Here is an 18,610-nt window from a genome sequence, read left to right as displayed (position 1 = left end):
GTCAGTAAGGTTGTTGGGATATCTATTATTCATTATTTGATTTGAAATAAAGAGAAAGAAGCAGAAAAGCTAGCAGGCACACAAATACAATGATTCAGATGTTTGTTCATTGAAGTAAGCTTATTTATAAACAAGTCAGTTTATGAAATGCCAGGTCATTTATCATAGCAGCTGTGAGTGTGAGAAGTTGCCATCTCCAGCACCAAACATAATGGTTGTTATTTGAGTATAACCTCCCCTGTTTTTGATGAAGCAGTAGAAGCACACTTTATCAATAGCACATTTTTGCTCTAGTCCAGTTTTCAGGCAGCATAATGTCAGCATAATCAACCAAATAACACTTAGCACTATTTCTGCTCTTCAGCATTGTCCTACCTTGTGTCTCACTGCAGTCACAGCACTCTGGGGTTTCTGCTGGGTCGATGTTGCTGCAGCAGGGCAGGCAGCGGCTTTCCTCCAGGAAGAGCTGCATGCTGGCTGGACAGACTGTGCAGTTGAGAGGACCAGGTCCCTTGCACTCAGTGCATGAGCTGTCGCATCTCTCACATTTGAGTTTGTCCTCCTTCAAACACAGAACACAAGCAACGCACCTCTAATTTTGTGTGATTTGGACCTGACCTAGCAGTTCTGTCCTGTCATTCACCATCATGGTTGTCATCTCTGGGCACCGTAAGTGTTAATGAGAAAATACAATACCAAATAAAAAAATTCCTATTTTCTGACTTCTCAGTCATCTGCTTGTAGGATGTGAAGTGTTGTAAGAGCTTAGAGATCTCACCTAGGTAGGCAGGATGTTAAAATTTACGCATGCTTTTAAGGATTTTGGGCCAGAAAAGTAACTGACATGGAAGAAGCAGTATGAAGTATTCTGGGAAAAAGCTGAGAGTATGAATTTTCTCTCTACCCAGGGAAGAAGCAGAAGTAAGGAATAAAGGTGGTTGGAAATTTTTTAGCAAAATAGATTTCTCCTAGATTTTGTGGCTTTTATTTTTCTGTGGAAATGGCTTAGATTCAAATAGTCTTCCTAAGGTTCAGGCTTCTGGGAACCTCTATTTACAGAGACTAGCAGAGGTCACTGTGATCACATCTGCCTTGCAGAATGCTCTGAAGTCAGTGGTTAGAGTGTTTGCAATGTTCACAGTTCCTGGCCATGGTACATGTTCACTATGAACATCTGGAAACTCCAATAAACTTTCACCAAACTTGCAGTTAGGATTGCAAGACTGTTTATCTGGATGAAAGAACTTGTGCAAGATTGCAGGATCATAGCTGTTCATAATTAGAGTCAAAGGTTTTGCAAAGACCTGCACACCTCTGCGGTCCCCAGTCTCAAGTAAGGCTGTTTTTTCAATACTATGAAGTAGGATTTTCAAGAAGATATTCCAGGACAGAGACTCCAGGGTTTGTAGGATCCTAGGCATGCCTTGCTGCTATATTCTTGAATAAATATCTTTTGAAGGCAACTGTGTGGAAATCTGGAAGGTGGAATGCCCAGACTTATGGTACAGACCTAAACCTAATCCTGCTCAATTAGATATACACCTGTGTTTATTTCAGCCTATCCTTCCGGTTGAGTTTTCTGCTAGAAGAGCTATCAATCAAAAATGCAGAAGGATTTGTTAGAGAAAAGACATCAGAAATCCAAGAGGAAATCTCAGTTATACTGGAAGAAAAAAAACCACTGTATCATTAATAGAATGGATTTGTTCATGTAGTTTCGATATCTTTGTTGACTATAAGGTAACCTCAGAAAGAGAAACAAGGCTTCCCTAGCCAAAAGAGGAAAAAAATAAGCAAGCTTAAAGATAGGCACCATTAAAAACTCAGACAAAAGCCATGTGTTGTTTGTATTGTGTACAAAAAGCCTTCATTTAGGTACCTTTTGTCCTGGTGTCTCCTGGACTTTGTATTCACCCACAAAACAGTCTGAGTTGCACATTCCATTTAATAAACTGTAGCTCCATACACAAGATGTGCAGCTGAATGCTCCCTTCCCTAGACAGGCAAACAAAACAACAATATTACAACAGGAAATGTCAGCTAACTTACTTTAAAAATTATACTGACCACTGCTATGAAACAAAAGGATGTTTGTCAGTGGCAACAATCATTAGTGAAAAGTTCCACATGAAGAGGTTGGTATTAGAAAAAACTTGTGCCTTGTCCTGGGGCTTTATGCGCAAACAAAATTTATTTTTTATGTGTTTTGATATTCATGAAAATAAATTAGATTGGAGCATGAAGTAAAATTTTGGAGAACCTGCTCCAGATTCTGTCCTTTACAAAATGCACACTTATTTGTCCTGTTAACTATTTTCAAACAACCATGAATTAAGAGATTTATGTTTGAATAGGAAAATAAATTTTTTAGTTGCATAAGAAAAAACCTTTATTCACTAGGTACAGCTGGAGCATCATATGTACCTTGTGTGTGTCAGAGACTCTTTTTAAAAACAGATGCTGCATGCAGTAGTTCTGTGAAACACTGAGAGGTGGGTTTGTCTTAAGTGTCAAGATATACCCATTCATTTCCCTGCACCTAGACATTTTCTGCCATTGTCTGAAAGGAAAAAAATGAAAATGCAAGGAACTGACATTAGCAGATGTTTAGCTGCTGAAGTTAGTAACCTTCTATAACACAAAGGACTTCCTATATTTCTGTGCAATGCCTGGTTTTCCTTACTGTTCTTGACAAAGAGACACCATGCTCTTTGCTGATATATCAATAATGCAGATGCATGTCAGACTGGCTTGTTTTATAATTCTGTCTTTGTAATGATGATATAAATTCTGTCCCTTAGTATTTATGTCAAATAATGTGAAAAACAGAGGAGATGGTCTGTAAATTAAAATGCCTATCTTTTTTTGTCACAAATCCAAACAAAATATTCCTGCTACTTTTCATAATGTTATACAATTACATTGTAAAAATTCTTGAATGTGGCTTCATTCTAAGTATAATTTCCATATATATGCTTATGTTGCAATTAGCCATTTGTACTCTCCAGTATATCCAGTATCCAAAACAGTTTGTGTGTTGCAATGTGACATGGTATTCTAAGCTGCAGCATGGAACCCATTAGCTAAAATCTTCTGTTGTTCAGGTATAAAAAGGACACCAAATAGGTCCAAGAGGATTAATGTTTTTTGTTTCAGAAGTGGTTTAATTAGATAAATTGAGAAACCAAAACCAGTGTCTTGTCACACGTGTCTCACAGAGCAAAATAGTCTCCGAAAGTTAACATTGGGGAATACATAACTATATTTAAAGCAACAAACATCACTGTGCTTTTGATTTCTGTTTGCCTTTCAACCTAGAGATATGTTTTTTGGGTCTTTACTCTTCCCACTGTAGGCTGCAACGAAGTGTAGATGGAATTAAGTTCCTTGGCTTTCATGGAGTAGCAGCCAGTATGACAGCTCAAAGAGTGTCATATTAATTCTTAATATTCATGTAAAAAATGGGGTCCATCTTTGTAAGCCCATTTTTTTATGATGAGCATTTTTGTCATAGGCCTGGCTGATGGTAAATTCATATGGGGTTAGTGTCTGTGTGAAGTGTTCCCAAATCATGGAGCTGAGATTTCAGTGTTTTGGTTACCCGTATTTTTGCTCAAAGCAGAACAGATACTTTTACCTTCACAAGTTAAACAGGAAGAGTGGCATCTCTCACAGACATTGTTGTCCTTGTTTTCATAGTAGTACTGAGGACAGGAGCTAACACATTCGTTCGTGGAGTGCAACAGGTAAAAATATGTATTACAGGAAACACAATCTGTGGCTCGAGTCCCCATACACTCCTTACAACTCTTGTGGCATCTCTCACATGATCCAGTGGAATTTTGTGCAAAATACCTGGGATAGATCAGATAGGCATAGCTTTGCATAAAGGCCAGTAGTGATAGAAAAAACAACATTTGTTTAATCCTTAGCTTTTTAGTGTGATTATATAAATTTTTAAAAATTGTACTAAAGTGAACATAGGTATTTGTCATCTCAGTGAAAACAGAATTCATTTAATTCCCTTTGGCCATTGGAATTCAGCTACAAAACACTCTGTAGTGTTTACAGCAAAAATTTCTAAAATTTGGGTTGAATTGAGATATAAAATATTGAAGTAGGGAGAGTTTATGTGATTTTACTGAGATATGTTCATTAGGTATGATCATTAATGAGATGTGGTCATATCCCATTAATGGGATGGACAGCTAGTGTGATCCATTGAATTCTAGCTTTAAATTAAATGGACCTGAAAGAAAAATCATAGGTTTACATTCTAAATTTGAATTTCCTAAAACTGAATTTCCCAGAACACTGAATTCATATTTTGAACTTAAATGGATTAATATTAAAGCTTCTCTCTAGAATTATGAGTGCTCAGTTCAAAGTTGTTTTAAGGGTTGTTTTTGTTATCACTCACTATAAGCATTAACTCTATGCAAAAAAAAAAAATAACTGTATCCAAACTTTTCCTCCTTAAGTGGAGGCCACAGTGGTGGTTGGAAGCTCTTCTGATTGTGCTCAGGCTGACTGACATATAACTTAGTATACTTGTTCTGGTTTGCACTGTTCTGTATAGAAATAGCCAAGAGCATCCTCTGAGCATGTCCAGACCACATCTAAGCAGTCCCCGTCTGGGCACTAATTTTGGAGTTTTCTACATTGAAGGGAGGTTTTCCACCTCCCTTCCCAGTAGAATTAGAGGACTGAGATAATATGAGAGATTTTCTCCTGGAAACAAAACTCAGTTCTATTTCACACTAATGTGGAATGCTGCAGTGATCTAATTTCTCAAAGTTCTCTCTGTGATGCAGCCTCTTAGCAAAAGATCTTGGGCCTTACCCTGCTGGACATTGTGTTACACATCGTTTTCCTTGTCTGTACCAACCCAGTTTGCAGGAAAGGCACTGTGAGCTGTGTTTTCCAGTGCAAGTGTCACAGGTGCTGTGGCATGCAGAACATTGCCCCTCTGTGCTGTCAGCATAATATCCATCTGGGCATGTTTCAACACAGGTTCTGTCTGCAGAGACAACAATGCAAAATAACACATCATATTCAGTATTTGCTGCTATTGCATGCAGCTGTACTAGAGCAAACTATCAGCAGGATGTGCCGATAGATAATGTATCAGAACAAGAAAACCCATTGTTGGATACAATAATTGTTTTTTGATTCTTGTCAATTAATTAGTCCTCATTTCTGTGTTTTATGCATATTAGCAAGCTCTTCAGGACAGACAAACTTCATCTTTTTGAAAAATAAAGTAGCATAACAATGAACAGCAGATGTAATTTCCTTTGAATAATCAAAAGTAGTAAGGCAGCTTTTTATCTACATTGCTGTTTTCACTAGATTTCACTCTAAGCATCAGTCTAATTTAATTCAGTATAGATGATGCATCTGATGGTAATTTGAGGTTTAATGACATTTGTTTATTGGTCTTTACCCTTGTCTATGGCTTCTACTTTATGTTATGGAGTTAAATGTCTTTAATGTTGCAAAGCCAGATAAGTGTCACTTTTTTCAGTGAAATTTCAGTCATTGTAGTAGGAATCCCGAATGAGAAGTTAGCAGTGTTGTAATTAGATGCAAGTGCATAAAGCTAATAAAGTAGTAGATTACAAGTTGCTTGTGCTTATTACATATTTGTCTTCCTAATTTTGCTGCTTGGGTTGCAAGTGGTCAAAGGAAGATACTTTCACGTTCAGGTTTTTTTGCATTTTTATCTCAGTTCCAGTATGTTTATCTGCATTTGTCCATCAACTTTACCATTTATAATGTTGCAAAACAGCTGAGTGTGTTGATAAAAATGTAGGTCCAATGCAAGGTCTTAGAAATATAGGAATGTAAATTTTGCATTAGAATTAGACTCAAAAAGCTTAGGTTCACTTTTAGTTTACACTGTTTTTTAGATCTTTCCTGCATGAAGCATTATTTAATATTTTTTCTCCCAATGACTTCCTAAATTTTTGTTTGCTTTTAGGAGAATATGTAGAGAAGAAATGTTTTGTTGTGGGGATTTTATAATTTTTTCCTGTTTGTTTCTGAGACTATATAGTCTTAAACCTACTCTCTGCTCCAAAGTCAGAAAAGTAATTTTGTACCTTAGCTACCCACTAGATGCTGACTTAGTGATCCCTTTTAACAGATGTTTAAGTATTCCTTTGGTCATCAGATTGCTGCAGGGATTAAACAAGCCAACATGAAAATGTGCACCTTTTATAGATACATTAGCAGCAGCAGCAACAGCAACAAACCTAAGTTTAAAGTCCTTGTAGGAAACAATAGGAAGAGTACATACCAAGTAAATTAAACATACAAGGTTTGTTCAGTCATGATGATTGTTGCTATTTAGAAATCCTGCATTAGTCCTGTGAGCCCTGCCTCACAGAGTTTCCACATATCCCTGCTGAAGAAATTATCTCTGCACAATTTAACAACTTGTCATGTCCTCCTTACAATATTTCAATTGGTTGATGCAGCCCAAATGGTTTGTAAATGTGACAAAACTTGTCTATTCCATGCTTTCATTGCAGAATGAAATCTAGAGGCAGGAGAGAGACACTTACTGAGAAGATACTGCTTATTTACACAGCTAAGACACTGGTTTTCAGTAGGTCCTGAGCAGTGGAAGCATTTCTTGTGGCAAGATTTGCAGGTCTGAATTTCCTCAAGGTAGTACTCAGTGGGAGAGCAGTATCCAGGTAAAATACAGTGCCCGTCATGGTTCAGTATCCATCCATTTCTGCAAGTTAGGCAGATGGTGGAAGAAGAGCAAGTCTGGCATGTCCTGTTGCATGCTGAAAAGGACAAATAGTAGGAATTTCACCATTTCTGAATTTGTCTGACTGTTATTACAGCTTTAATCTCAGGATGAAAGCCTGAGGGAAGTAATTTTCAATCTTATGCAAGTAGTTCCTTATGTTTGCTTTGCATCAACACTGCTTTTGCAACAGTGGATAGAGTCTCTAGCAATTCTGCAGCCATTCTCAGCATTTTACCACAGTGATTGCCCTGAATAATAAACGTAAGTATCTTGGCTATCTCTCTGCTTTCTTCAATTTTTGCTGTTCTACAATAAGCCGGATTATTTTTCTGCATTAGCTATCCTCTTCAACAGTTGAACTCAATGGTAACAACATTAACTGTCACATGCAGGCTCTTAGGAGGTGACCTTTAAACAGACCCACTTGTATCTCAATACTCTTCTGGGGAAAACAACAGTTGCCAACCTTGGCAGTCTTTGGTGGCTTCTTCATAGTAACTCCCCTCAGGGCACTCTTTAAAACACATGCCATTGTAGAGGACAAACAAGCTAAAAGTGCATGCTGTGCAGTCATCAGAATTTGGCCCGTTGCAGTCCTTGCAGTCGGCATGGCAGGGAAAGCAGTGCTTCTCTTCAGGGTAGAAGTGTGAAGGGCATTCCTGTACACATTTCCCGTCGTGCAGGAAAAACTCATCCATACACTCTACAGGGAACAGCAGAACATCAGTAAGCAAATGGGGAACAAATTCTGACCTGTTTAAGTGTGAGGGAAGGTAAGTCCTAGGAAACTTAAATTCTGGATTGTATGTCATCACAGAAGTCATCAAAACACCTTGAGAAGGTAGGATTTCCTTTTTCAAATCTTTCTCCTCCAAAAGACCTACATTGGCTCAATTCTTAAATGGTATCTTCTGTGCTAAAGCAAGAAAGTGTGAAAAAAAGTCATTTGCTCAGTATTGGTGATATTAACCAAGCCATTTGACACTAATATATAGATGGCCTTTTTCTGACATTTTTGTGCATTATGAACTTCCTGCAAAATCAGGAATGGATGTATCTGAAATTTTGTTTTGTTTATTATTGAAATATGAGTTTACCTAGAGTGTATTGGTCTAAATGATTTCTTTGCCTAGAGCTGTGAATAAGTTGATATTTTGAGTATAATATTTTTTTTATGATTTGGTTTGTTGATTGTTGTTTTTTTATTTCATCCATATTTATATTTCTAGAATGGCTTGCTCAATATTAGGCATCCTTAATATTTTGGGGCAGAGGGAATTTTGGAGGGGGGGACACATTTAGCCTCACCTGGGTGTTGAAGACTTTCCTAAATCTTTCTTTACAGGGACTTCTTTCTCTAACAGGAATGGTCATTTGCAAAAATGGCAAAAATGGTGAGTTGTGAAGTTCAACTCTGAAGAACCAGAGGACCAGGCAAAGCAATGTGAAATCTTTACAGATCAATCATTTAATCTCATCACAATCTATTTTAGAGATTAACAATTATATGCACATCACTTTTTTTTTTTTTTTTGGCACATTACTGAATTTGGATTTGGTTTTTCTGTCAGCCTCTCTTCAGATAGATCCAGGTGGATTTTATTCTACACAACAACAGTTCTTTATAATACCTGTGCATATTTCATCATGAATACATTCTTGACACATTTCAGGGCAATGTTTGCAGATTCCTTCAGAGGCAAATTGTGTCTCTGAACAAGTAGATTTACATTCCCAGTGCTCCAGAAGCAAAGGATTTTTACAGGACAGGCATTGGGTGGCACTTCCCACGCATGTCTTACAGGATCCACTACATTCCTTGCAAGTCTCAGAATCATTAAAATATCCCCTATGGAATGAAAAAAACACGAAGAAAATTGTTGGTCACTCCAGGCTATGAGAATTACAACTCTAAATAAGACTCTCCCACCACATACACTTCACTAGATCAAACATGTTTCTCACACAATTTTTTGCTCATCTTCCACGTAACTTCCCCTGTGTCTGAAAGCAGAAAATATACCTGCTTAGTGCTATGTGAAGGGCTTTCCTTCCTTCTTGTACCTGTTGTCCAAAAGTTCAAAAGTTATGTTGAACTTTTATGTCTTTATTTCCCCCTTACATAAGATAGAAAGATATATAACATTTTGGAAAACATGCAATCTCTAGTCTTGTGCAGCTGACCTGCAATACTGATATCAAGGAAAGAAAGAGAAGGGTAACCTCAGTAGCTTTTGAGAGGAGAAAGAAAGAGATGACTGGAAATGTGAGGGGTAGGAAGAATGAGGGCAGGGATTGAAAAAAACCCACAAGCAGGATATTTACATAATACCTTGCCTTACTGACAACAGGTTAGCAATGGCTAAGAGGGAGCACATTTTGCTGGTATCTGTGGTGTGAGAGCAAATGTGGAGATTCACAGCTGGGAGTACTAGTCATAAATATAGGGAAAAAAATCTGCACCTCTGCTTCAAGTGAAGATGCATAGAAGAGATGTTGATTTCAATCTGTCTTCACTCTCAGAACCAAATTGTTACAAGGTTAAAGAATGTGTAAATTGAGATTTTGAGATGATTGCTAATTCACAGAGCCATTGATGAAAACTAATTAAGAAGTTGAAACAGAAACTATTCTCACAGTATGTACTTTACATTAACAAATTTGTTACTTCTCATGTGCTTCTCCTTCCATTCTTGGACATTATTTTTCCAAAGAAAGTCTGGGGAGATGGATAAGAAGCGAGGAAGCGAGGTTAGAGAAAAGGTAGGAGGAGTCATGCCTGCCACCTATTCTTATCCTTTTTTATCCTCCAACTTTTATCAAGGTCCTGCAACTAGTTCTCACAGTCCTGTCATCTTTTCTTGTTCCAATGTTGACTACCTGGTTAGCCCAGTCTTTCAAAACTCCTCTGTAAGAAATTAATTGTGCAGTAAGTCAAACTTTTTTTATCCCTTTTTTATCCCTCAAAAACATGTCCCCAAACCCAAGGCAATCCCCTTAACAGAGAGTCTCATTTTTTGCTCCAGTGGAGAGTAGTTGTGTCTCAAGAACTTTATCTCAGAGTCTGAAACTGGAGTTTAAACCCTGTGAATTTTGCTCAGTGATGGGAAGCTATTATTTAGAGTCTTGAATTTTGGAAAAAAAGGGGGATAGTAACATCTGAAATTACTAGTGGGATATAAAGAGTTTTAATTTTGTTGTACCGACTGTTGGAAGGATAACTGGGAAACTAGTACTGACAAGAGACATATTAATGCCAAAACACAATTAATGGTTGTATGCCTTAGTGTCTAATATTAAAAATTGTTTCTGGACTACAGTTGGCTTTATTGCAATTACCTTGCATTCACTGGGCTATTTCCTGAAGAAAACCTGTTACACTGGCCCTCATTGACTTATTCAAGAAGATTACCAGGAAGGCAGTGGCAGAGATTGCAAGAAAAGCAGGAGGAGCATCACAATTTTCTGAAGAAAAAAGATTAACCAAGCAAGGCTTTTTTTCTGCATAGCACTTGTTTAATGTATATATACATAAGATGAACGCTGATTTAATAAACATGGAAAAAAGAGAACCTGATCTACTCATGTGCCTGATTTATCCATTGCAGACAAATGGGAGCCATTTTAAATTCCACATATAAAAATATATAAAAATAAATACAAACCAAAGAAAGAAACACACATCATTAAGCACTGTATTTACATATCAGGACTCTAATACATTCACTGTCTGAGTTTATATCTGCCCTGTATTACTTGGAGGAAGGAACAAACTGAAGAATGTCTAGAACTTTTATTATCATTTGCCATGAAGTACTATGTTCCTATTAAAGTCATTGAAGGTTGTTCCATCTTTCATAGGATTTCATGTCTTACCTTCACTTTTGGTTTTTTTACTTTTTTCTCTAACTGAAGGAAAATACTGTTTATTCAGGCAGTCTTGTAAACTACATTTACCTGAGTTTCTACTAGCATGTGTTACATTAAGGTCTTCCTTGAAAGTTTAATAGTGGATCTGAACTTAAAGAGAAAGAGCACAGATAAAAAATCAGGGATTATATAAGAGGGGTTACTTACTCGGGGCACTCCTGTAAACACCTGCCTTTGTGGAGGAAGAGCAGCTGGTTCTGTTCAGCCTGACACTTCTGACAGTGCCACTGGTCAGAGCACACCTCACAGTCATGCCCACACTTCTCGCACTCTCCACTTGCAACATTGCCAAAATATTTTTGGGGGCACAGAGAAACACAGGTATCATGGATAAGAAATTTTCCTGGCAAAAGAGCAACCCAGAGGGGTAAAGACATCAATTAGACATATATTTAAAATATTTCTGCCTTGAATGGCTACAAAAAAAAGCTTTCAGCTTCTCAAAATTCAACTTTGGTTCTTAAAAGCATTAATAAAACTTGCTTTCTTAAGACATTTCTCAAAATATTTTGCTCAGGCTTCACTAACATTGACAATTAGAAGGAATATCAGGATTATCTAGGATGTCTCACTGAAGAAATCCCTATTCAGTAATTCTTGCATGATATCTACAAATTTTTCTTGAAATGAGAGCAAAGGAATACCATCAACAATACTTTAATCCATATTGCCAAGGGCATGCCCTGTTGCCTGAATTCAACTATTCATTGTCTGATTGCCTCTTAAGCTGTCAAGGGATTTTGGGGCAACCACAGACAAAAACATTCTCTGGAAGCATGTAGGACACAAATACTGTAGTCGCTTACAAACATATCGAAGGAAGCTGGAATGTTACCTTCTGGACATGAAGTACACACATCAGCAGATTTCCCACAGGTCATACATGAAGAGTCGCAGGACAGCAATTTTCTATTTCTATCTGGGATGAAAGGGAAAAAAGTTACTTTTTTTACCATTTTGTTTTCTTAATTTCTCCTCCCTTTAGAAGGGATACTTTGTATGGCTTCTCCTGAAGTGTTTTGAAAATGCACCTCTGCAAACTTTTGGAATTCACAAAGTTGAAGAACTTAATGACTGTGCTTGACTCCTCTCTCCTAAATGGTAAGTTATGGGTTGTATTAAAGGAAAATATGAATGTTTTACTCATGTTCACTCAGGCATTGTTCTGGACTGTTCATCACAAATGAGAACAATAATAATGTTATTTATTTTATAATGATCCCAATAATCTTATTTTCAGTATAGTGCTCCAAACCCAAATACAGATAGATTGCAAACAGAAAGATCTAGAAAATATGTACATTTGGGGACTTGGTTTAATGAGGTATTTCTTGGACATTTTGTATTAAATTGTTGTAGAACACCATCACCCTGTAACCTAAAAGTTCTGAGTCAGAAGGAGACAGAAATCATGTAATCATAGAATATGTTGCTTTGGAAGGGACCATCAGTATCATTAATGTCCAACTCCTAGCCCTGTGCAGGACACTCCATAAGCTGAGAGCATTGTCCAAATGTGTCTTGAACTTTGTCAGACTTGGTGCTGTGTCCATTTCCTTGGAGAGCACATTCCAGTAGTCAATCACCCTCTGGGTAAGAAATCTTTCCTGGTGTCCAGTGTAAACCTCCCCTGACTTAGCTTCATGCCTTTTTCTTGAGTCTTGGCACTGATCACGAGAGTGAAGAGATCCATACTTGCTGCTCCAGTTCTCCTTGTGAGAATGTGAAAAAAACAATGAAGTCTCCTCTACTTTAAGCTGAGCAAATCCAGATGACCTTGGTTACTTCCTATAAAGCTTTCCTTCCAGACCCTTCACCATCCTCATGGCTCACCTTTGGACGTTCTCTAATAGCTTATTGTCTTTTCCATATCTGCACACAGTCCTCTAACTGAGGCTGCATGAGTGTGGAGCAGGACAATCCCCCTTTTGACCAGCTGTCAGTGCTGTGCTTAAAGCAACCAAGCACACACTAGTTCCTCCTGGCTGCCAGGACACACTGTTCACTTACATTCAACTTGCCATTGATCAGAGCACCCAGGTCCCTCTCCACAGCACTTCTCTTCAGCCTCCTGTTCCATAGTCTGTATAAGAAACTAGGGTTGCACTGTCCCAAGGTGCAGAATCCAACACTTGCACAAATAAAAATTCATACTGTTGGCGATTGCCTATCTCTCTAATTTATCAAGGTTTGAGAATAACGCCTATTAATAGTTCTCCCCAAGCTTACATACTGACCTATCCTATTGTTTCCCTCCAAAAGGGGACCTAATGAATGTCAAATTGAGTTCTTATGACTGTGGAAAAGCAAATTTTGATTATGCTTTGCAGAGCCATCAGTTAAAAAATGACAAGGACATTGGAGCATCATGCCTAACAGAAAAAATCTCCTGTGCAATGTGATGGCATACCCAGCATGCAGCTCCATATTTGGATACATGCAAATTACAACAAGGGCTAAATGTAGGTCTAATGAAAAAGTAATTATGGACCAACAGACAACATACAGAAGCCTTGTGATTTTCCTGAAAATAGAAAATGAAGACAAAATGAAAAGCTACTTGCAGATTGAGCTGTGCACCTAATTTAGCACACCCAGTTCATCCTGCCAGTTAAATATGTATGATTTTTGTAGGTTGATTGATGACAGTAATGATTAGCCAAATGTAGTGTATCACTAAATTATTTTGTTCTGCCTGTTGTGGCTATATAGTTTAAAATACTGAGATTTTGAATGAAAACCATGGAAGCAAATGCTTCAAGTATAAGGACCAGGGAAAGGAGCAGGAAATATATAAAGCCCTTTCCCATAAGGAGAAATGATAAGCATTATACTAAGCAGATGAAAAGTGTGTGTATGTGTACCATACCACAGAAGAAGAAAAGAGAATAATAATAAAGATACGAATAAGAGAATATGAATGACAGAAGTTAGGTCCACATTCAATGTGACTGGGGATGGTCCATAACTATTTAATAACCACATCTGACACTACCATTAGCTGAGAAGCCTCAAAAACTCACTGAAATAAAGAAATAATCTCAATGTAACTACCCATGGAGAGCACAGCCAATTACAGCCTGGGTGTTTAGCAGTAAGTCGTTCAGCAAGGACATGGACAGTCACTCTTTATCAGCACTACTTGTGAATACTGCTTGTACAGGATAATGAAAGCCTGTTATGTTGTTACTCTTCCTGGCAATTGGCACAACATAAAATTTATCCACATACAGCTGTGTCTTTAAAAGCAAAGTGATAGAACTTTACACAATCAGTAACAAAGGTATGCACGACTAGAGTCACTCAAGCTGCACCTAAGATAGAGAACAAAAGTACAAAATTCAAGAATGGGGGAAAAGGTAGGGAAGAGTCCATCCTAACTGCTGGGTTTGGTCAATGGGCTGAACCTGCCTCCTCCCCCGTAGCAACAACACCTGTTGCACAAGAATCATCTTCTCTGCTGGCAGAACATTTTACTGGGGCTTAGACCTTCTTCTCTGTGTATTACTTTGAAAACATTTGTTCAGTCAGGTGCTATCTCCAGCAGCCTTTGAAGCTTAAGCTGTCACGAGTTTACATGAATAAAGAGTGTTACTCCATAAACTGTCAGTGTGTGTCCTTCATGGGCACTGGCACGGGCTGGCAGTGGGTAACACACTTCAGTAAAGAGGAAGATCTGCTGAGGGGTCTCCCTTACACTGCTGGTTTCCCTGCCTGAGTCAGTGGAAGCACCCTCTGACCCAGCAGGACTGCTCAGTGAAGGTCCCTCAGCAGGACACTGACAGTGCACAGGGGTCTCAGCTTTCCTGGGATGCTGACAAACCAAACACTAAGGGTCCAGTAAATCTTCCCACACTAACACTGACTCTTGCAGACATAATTTTTTTCTCCTGCTGAATATTTTTTTTTTATTTATTTCAGGTTACAATATGTCCTGCTAAAAGGACTCTACTGTCTATAATTGCCCCCTGAGTGCAGAAGGAAGTTTGAGTATTTTTTAAGGTATGCAACACATAAGCATTTTGATTTCTCTTATGCAGATAAGAGAAGATAACTGTTTATAAGTCTATATCTGCCTAATGCAGATAACTGCTTACTTTTTTGAGATTCACTGTCAGAGTTTTTGGAGACACTACTCAATAGCTTCACGTTTTTCGTTACTCATCAGTATTTAACAAAACATTAAGAAGTGTCTTAAATTTTGACTGTAAGAATATAAGAAATACTCCAGAAAAGTTGGCTGTTATAAGGTTTTCTATTATCCTAAATTTATTTTTGCAGAGCTTCTCTCTTTTGCTGTTTTTGAGTGAAGATCAGGTGAAGTTAAGCAGAGAAATTGTTAACTACTGCTGAAGAATATTTAAAGGAGCTCATTCTTTCTAAATGTTTGAAGCCTTACAATGGAAAATAAAGATTTTTTTTTTTGTGAACTATTTTTTATTTTTCTTTCCCTTTTGCAGTATGTCCTCTTTTTTTGTAATAGTTACTAGTTGCCACCAGAGGGGAATGTACACAAGCATTCTGCTTACAACAGAAACAATAATTAGTTTTCAGTCAAATGTAAGTATTTGAATTTCCCAATTTAAATATTGACAGAAGAAATTAGTAAAAATTATTTTAAAAATAATTCTGGGTAGGTAAAATGAGTCTTTTTTTGTAACCATGGTTTTCATTTACGAAAAAAACTGAAACAAAGCACACATGTAGAATAATATGAACTTCTTAAATGTAAGAAATTTTCTTAACTTTAAATGTATAAGATTCTTCCAAAGAATAACCTTATACAAATGAAGAAATGGTCATGCAACATGTACTTCCTCAGTCTTTGGTCTTTGGACTGATTGCAAATGCAAATGTTGAAATTTACTGTGTTTAAGCTATTGAGTTATATTTTCCTTTCCTTTAAAGGACCCAAGTGTCCAACAAAATGAATGATCTACTGAGTTGTTTTTATCCTTAAATTTATATATATATATATATATATATATATATTTAAAATTCAATATTCATTTTTTATTTTCAAAAAAAAAAGCCCTCTATTTAAACTTGGGTCAGAATCTGAGTCAAGACCATCTATATTCTTGTATTTGTGACAGAATGAGTAACATCTTTGGCCCAGCTAAGTCTCTCTTACTCTTTTATAGAATCTGAAAAACTGAATCTCATTATTTCTTGAGCTAAATTTTACTGTAGCTTTGAAGCTGCCACAGTGCTCTTGTCCATTCAGTCTAGTCAAGAAATTATAAAACTGGAAGGGTGGAGAAAGACTGGGAAATATTTTTTCCCTTTTCTCTTTTCTCATTTGGAGTGGAGCATGAGTGAGACAATGGTAGGTTTTCTTGAAACATCACTGTAAGATGTTAACTGTGTCCCCAAAATTAATTAAGGAAAAAAAGAGTGAAATTTTATTTCCAGTTAACACAATGTCCCCATATTTCCTTTTTTTTTTTTTTTTTTAGTCATGTTCCTTTGAATTCCCAATATTTTTTCAATCTGCTTTTAGAGAAAAATTAAATGAGTCCTCAGAAATATTTAGTCCTCTTCACATGCTCACTATTAGTTCTGAAAAATGTGAAATTTATTAAAAACAAGAAAGCTGAAACCCTCTACAAAACTCAAGGACACATGAGCAGAGATATGGCTATATATAAGGAAGCATGCCTTGAAGTGCAAAAGCATTTGAATAGTCTCTCCTTAATTTCATTCAGAACCACAATGGTGTTATAAAAGTTCTTTTTAGTTTCTTATTTGCTTTGTGCTGTCCACCTTACTCTCTCTACCTGTTTTTGTGGAAAATGAATCTTTAGGCCAGGTAGTACAATCAGGAAGTGTTCAAACCAGCATTAAATGGTTTATTTCCTTCAACTTAAATCTCATGTATTCTTGTTTTTCTATTAGTAGAGAGCAGATTTAAAACCTTGTGTTTTTAGTTGCTATCAAGGTAGGTCTCTGTCTACATTGTAGTATTTGTAACTCTGAGGTATTACTTTCTGAAAGTATTGTATATTTACAATCTAAATTACTGTAGTGAGGGATGCAGAAGAGAATGAAGTTCTGTTTCTTACTGGGATGGTATTCCTTTTAGAAGGTGACCTGTCTAGCTTTTACACTGTGTAGTAATATATGGTTTGAATGTGATCCCACTGAAGTGTGGCTTAGTTTGTTAGACTTTATTCTGTGCATGGCACTGTTCTTGCAAAAATAATGCAATCAAGAATAAGAAAACAGTTTACTTGTCTCCATGAGGTAATAGCTATTATATAAATATAGTAAAATATATTGAAAATTATAAACATATGTAATAAAATGCTAGACTTCTCCCATTGTGAAGACTTATGTGAATTGTAAATTTAAAGAAATTATAGGAGTGCTGGGAAGAAAATGACACTTTCCAATAGCCATTAGTTATCAATTTAGTTATTCTGTAATACTTACATTATTTTACAAATAAATTCCAGAATTTATTGGTATAAATAAAGCATACAAACAAATAACCGGAATATGAAGTTGTCATGCATAACATATTTGATAATGGATCATTTTTGCTTGCTTCTAGCAACCTGAAATCACATTTGGATGGTGATTAAAATGGCCTTCTACCTCTTCCCATGACATTGTAATTCTGCACTATAAATGGCAAACATTTTCATGTTTAAAAGGCTGTGACCCATTCCCTCCTGCTTCTGATTTCTCTATCTTCTGCATAGCCCATTGTTCTTTTTTCCTTCCCATATTCTGAAACCTTTATATGTATATATGCAGAGCTGCATTAACATCCTTTCACAGTCTGAATTATTATTTTCTCACAACCAGTACATTTTTACTGATTTTATTTTGCTTTTTATTTAGGCAAACGAAAATGCAGTTGGTTACTGGTGCTTGTGGGAGGTTGCTCTTATTATTTGGGATGGTATGTAACAGTAAATTGCTGCTATTTATCTGTATATAAAGAAACACATATTCCATCATTAGAAATTGATCTCATTCCATACCTATCTTTTCCTATTTTTAATTTTCATTACAATGTGACATATTAAACCAAAAAATTACTATTTTTAAGGGTGCAGCCTTTAGTGATATGGCAAAACAAAGACCTCATTGTAATTTGCATAATATCTAATCCAGTTAAAAGGGGCCATATACTCACTTAGTATATATAAGTTTATACTGGTGTGTTTCCTGGCTTCCAAATTAATAATCTGGAACATGTGATAAAATACAAATATTTCATGTTAGAACCCTAGACTTAGGTTGTTGGGATTTTTTCCTTTCTCCTTTTCTTGGCTTGCCCTGTTTTTTTAAAAGCCTGAGTATCAGACATAATTATGTTACATTATTTTAGATCTGAATATGACCTTTTCGGGATTCCTGATATCAGTTGAATAGTTTGCTCAGCAGAATATACCATCCAAGTAAATAGATTTTTAATAGTGTTTTGGATGCTGGAGTGTTTGCTCACAAAAATTTGTGGGATATGTCTATAATTTATCCTTGCATAAAAAAGGGAAGTGAAACCTTGAACATGATAGAAAATAAAAATGTATTCCACATTTGCAATGGTGTTAATTTTAACCTAAATGGACTAGTCTCTCAACTTGCAAACAAGTCTGATCCTGAGTTGTTTTCTCCATGGAAGGTTCTGATGTACTGCCCTTTAAATTATGCTAGCCTTGGAACCAGCAAATTGTTTCCCAAAAGTCACATTGTTCCACACAGTGTATCAACATACTCACTAAACCCACAGTGGAACCCACTAAATTCATGTGGGTGGAAGAGCCAAAGATAATTTGTTTCATTGTTTGTAATACAATTTGAGGTCTAACACCTCAATTCTAAATTAGTGAATTTCTAGAGGAAAAGAGCAAATGGAAGAGTAACATAGTAAAAGCTGATGTAAGCTATTAGGTGCAGAAA

At 36.7% G+C, this 18,610-nt stretch overlaps 2 protein-coding genes across 10 annotated transcripts in view; one reads left to right on the top strand and one right to left on the bottom strand.

The window, feature by feature from the left end:
* The window catches only part of ARSK (arylsulfatase family member K), a 34,232-nt gene extending 23,889 nt beyond the window's left edge, over positions 1–10,343 (top strand). For both annotated transcript variants that reach the window (XM_021541529.4, XM_085566227.1), the window contains one exon: positions 8,112–10,343. In XM_021541529.4, the coding sequence (XP_021397204.1) occupies positions 8,112–8,164 (53 nt within the window). In that variant the 3' untranslated portion in view covers positions 8,165–10,343. The remainder of the gene's footprint in view (positions 1–8,111) is intronic.
* The window catches only part of PCSK5 (proprotein convertase subtilisin/kexin type 5), a 229,498-nt gene that overhangs the window by 1,450 nt on the left and 209,438 nt on the right, over positions 1–18,610 (bottom strand). For all 8 annotated transcript variants that reach the window (XM_085566214.1, XM_085566213.1, XM_021541528.4 and 5 more), the window contains 9 exons: positions 11,532–11,615; positions 10,844–11,039; positions 8,398–8,615; positions 7,233–7,469; positions 6,570–6,800; positions 4,843–5,020; positions 3,638–3,855; positions 1,880–1,995; positions 376–562 (listed from right to left, as the gene is read on the bottom strand). In XM_085566214.1, the coding sequence (XP_085422340.1) occupies positions 376–562; positions 1,880–1,995; positions 3,638–3,855; positions 4,843–5,020; positions 6,570–6,800; positions 7,233–7,469; positions 8,398–8,615; positions 10,844–11,039; positions 11,532–11,615 (1,665 nt within the window). The remainder of the gene's footprint in view (positions 1–375; positions 563–1,879; positions 1,996–3,637; positions 3,856–4,842; positions 5,021–6,569; positions 6,801–7,232; positions 7,470–8,397; positions 8,616–10,843; positions 11,040–11,531; positions 11,616–18,610) is intronic.

Source organism: Lonchura striata, chromosome Z, assembly GCF_050655825.1.
Source record: "Lonchura striata isolate lonStrDom1 chromosome Z, ASM5065582v1, whole genome shotgun sequence".
NCBI classification, from domain to species: Eukaryota; Metazoa; Chordata; class Aves; order Passeriformes; family Estrildidae; genus Lonchura; species Lonchura striata.
The sequence above is the reverse complement of the archived record's forward strand: the minus strand, read 5'-3'. Positions and strand labels throughout refer to the sequence as shown.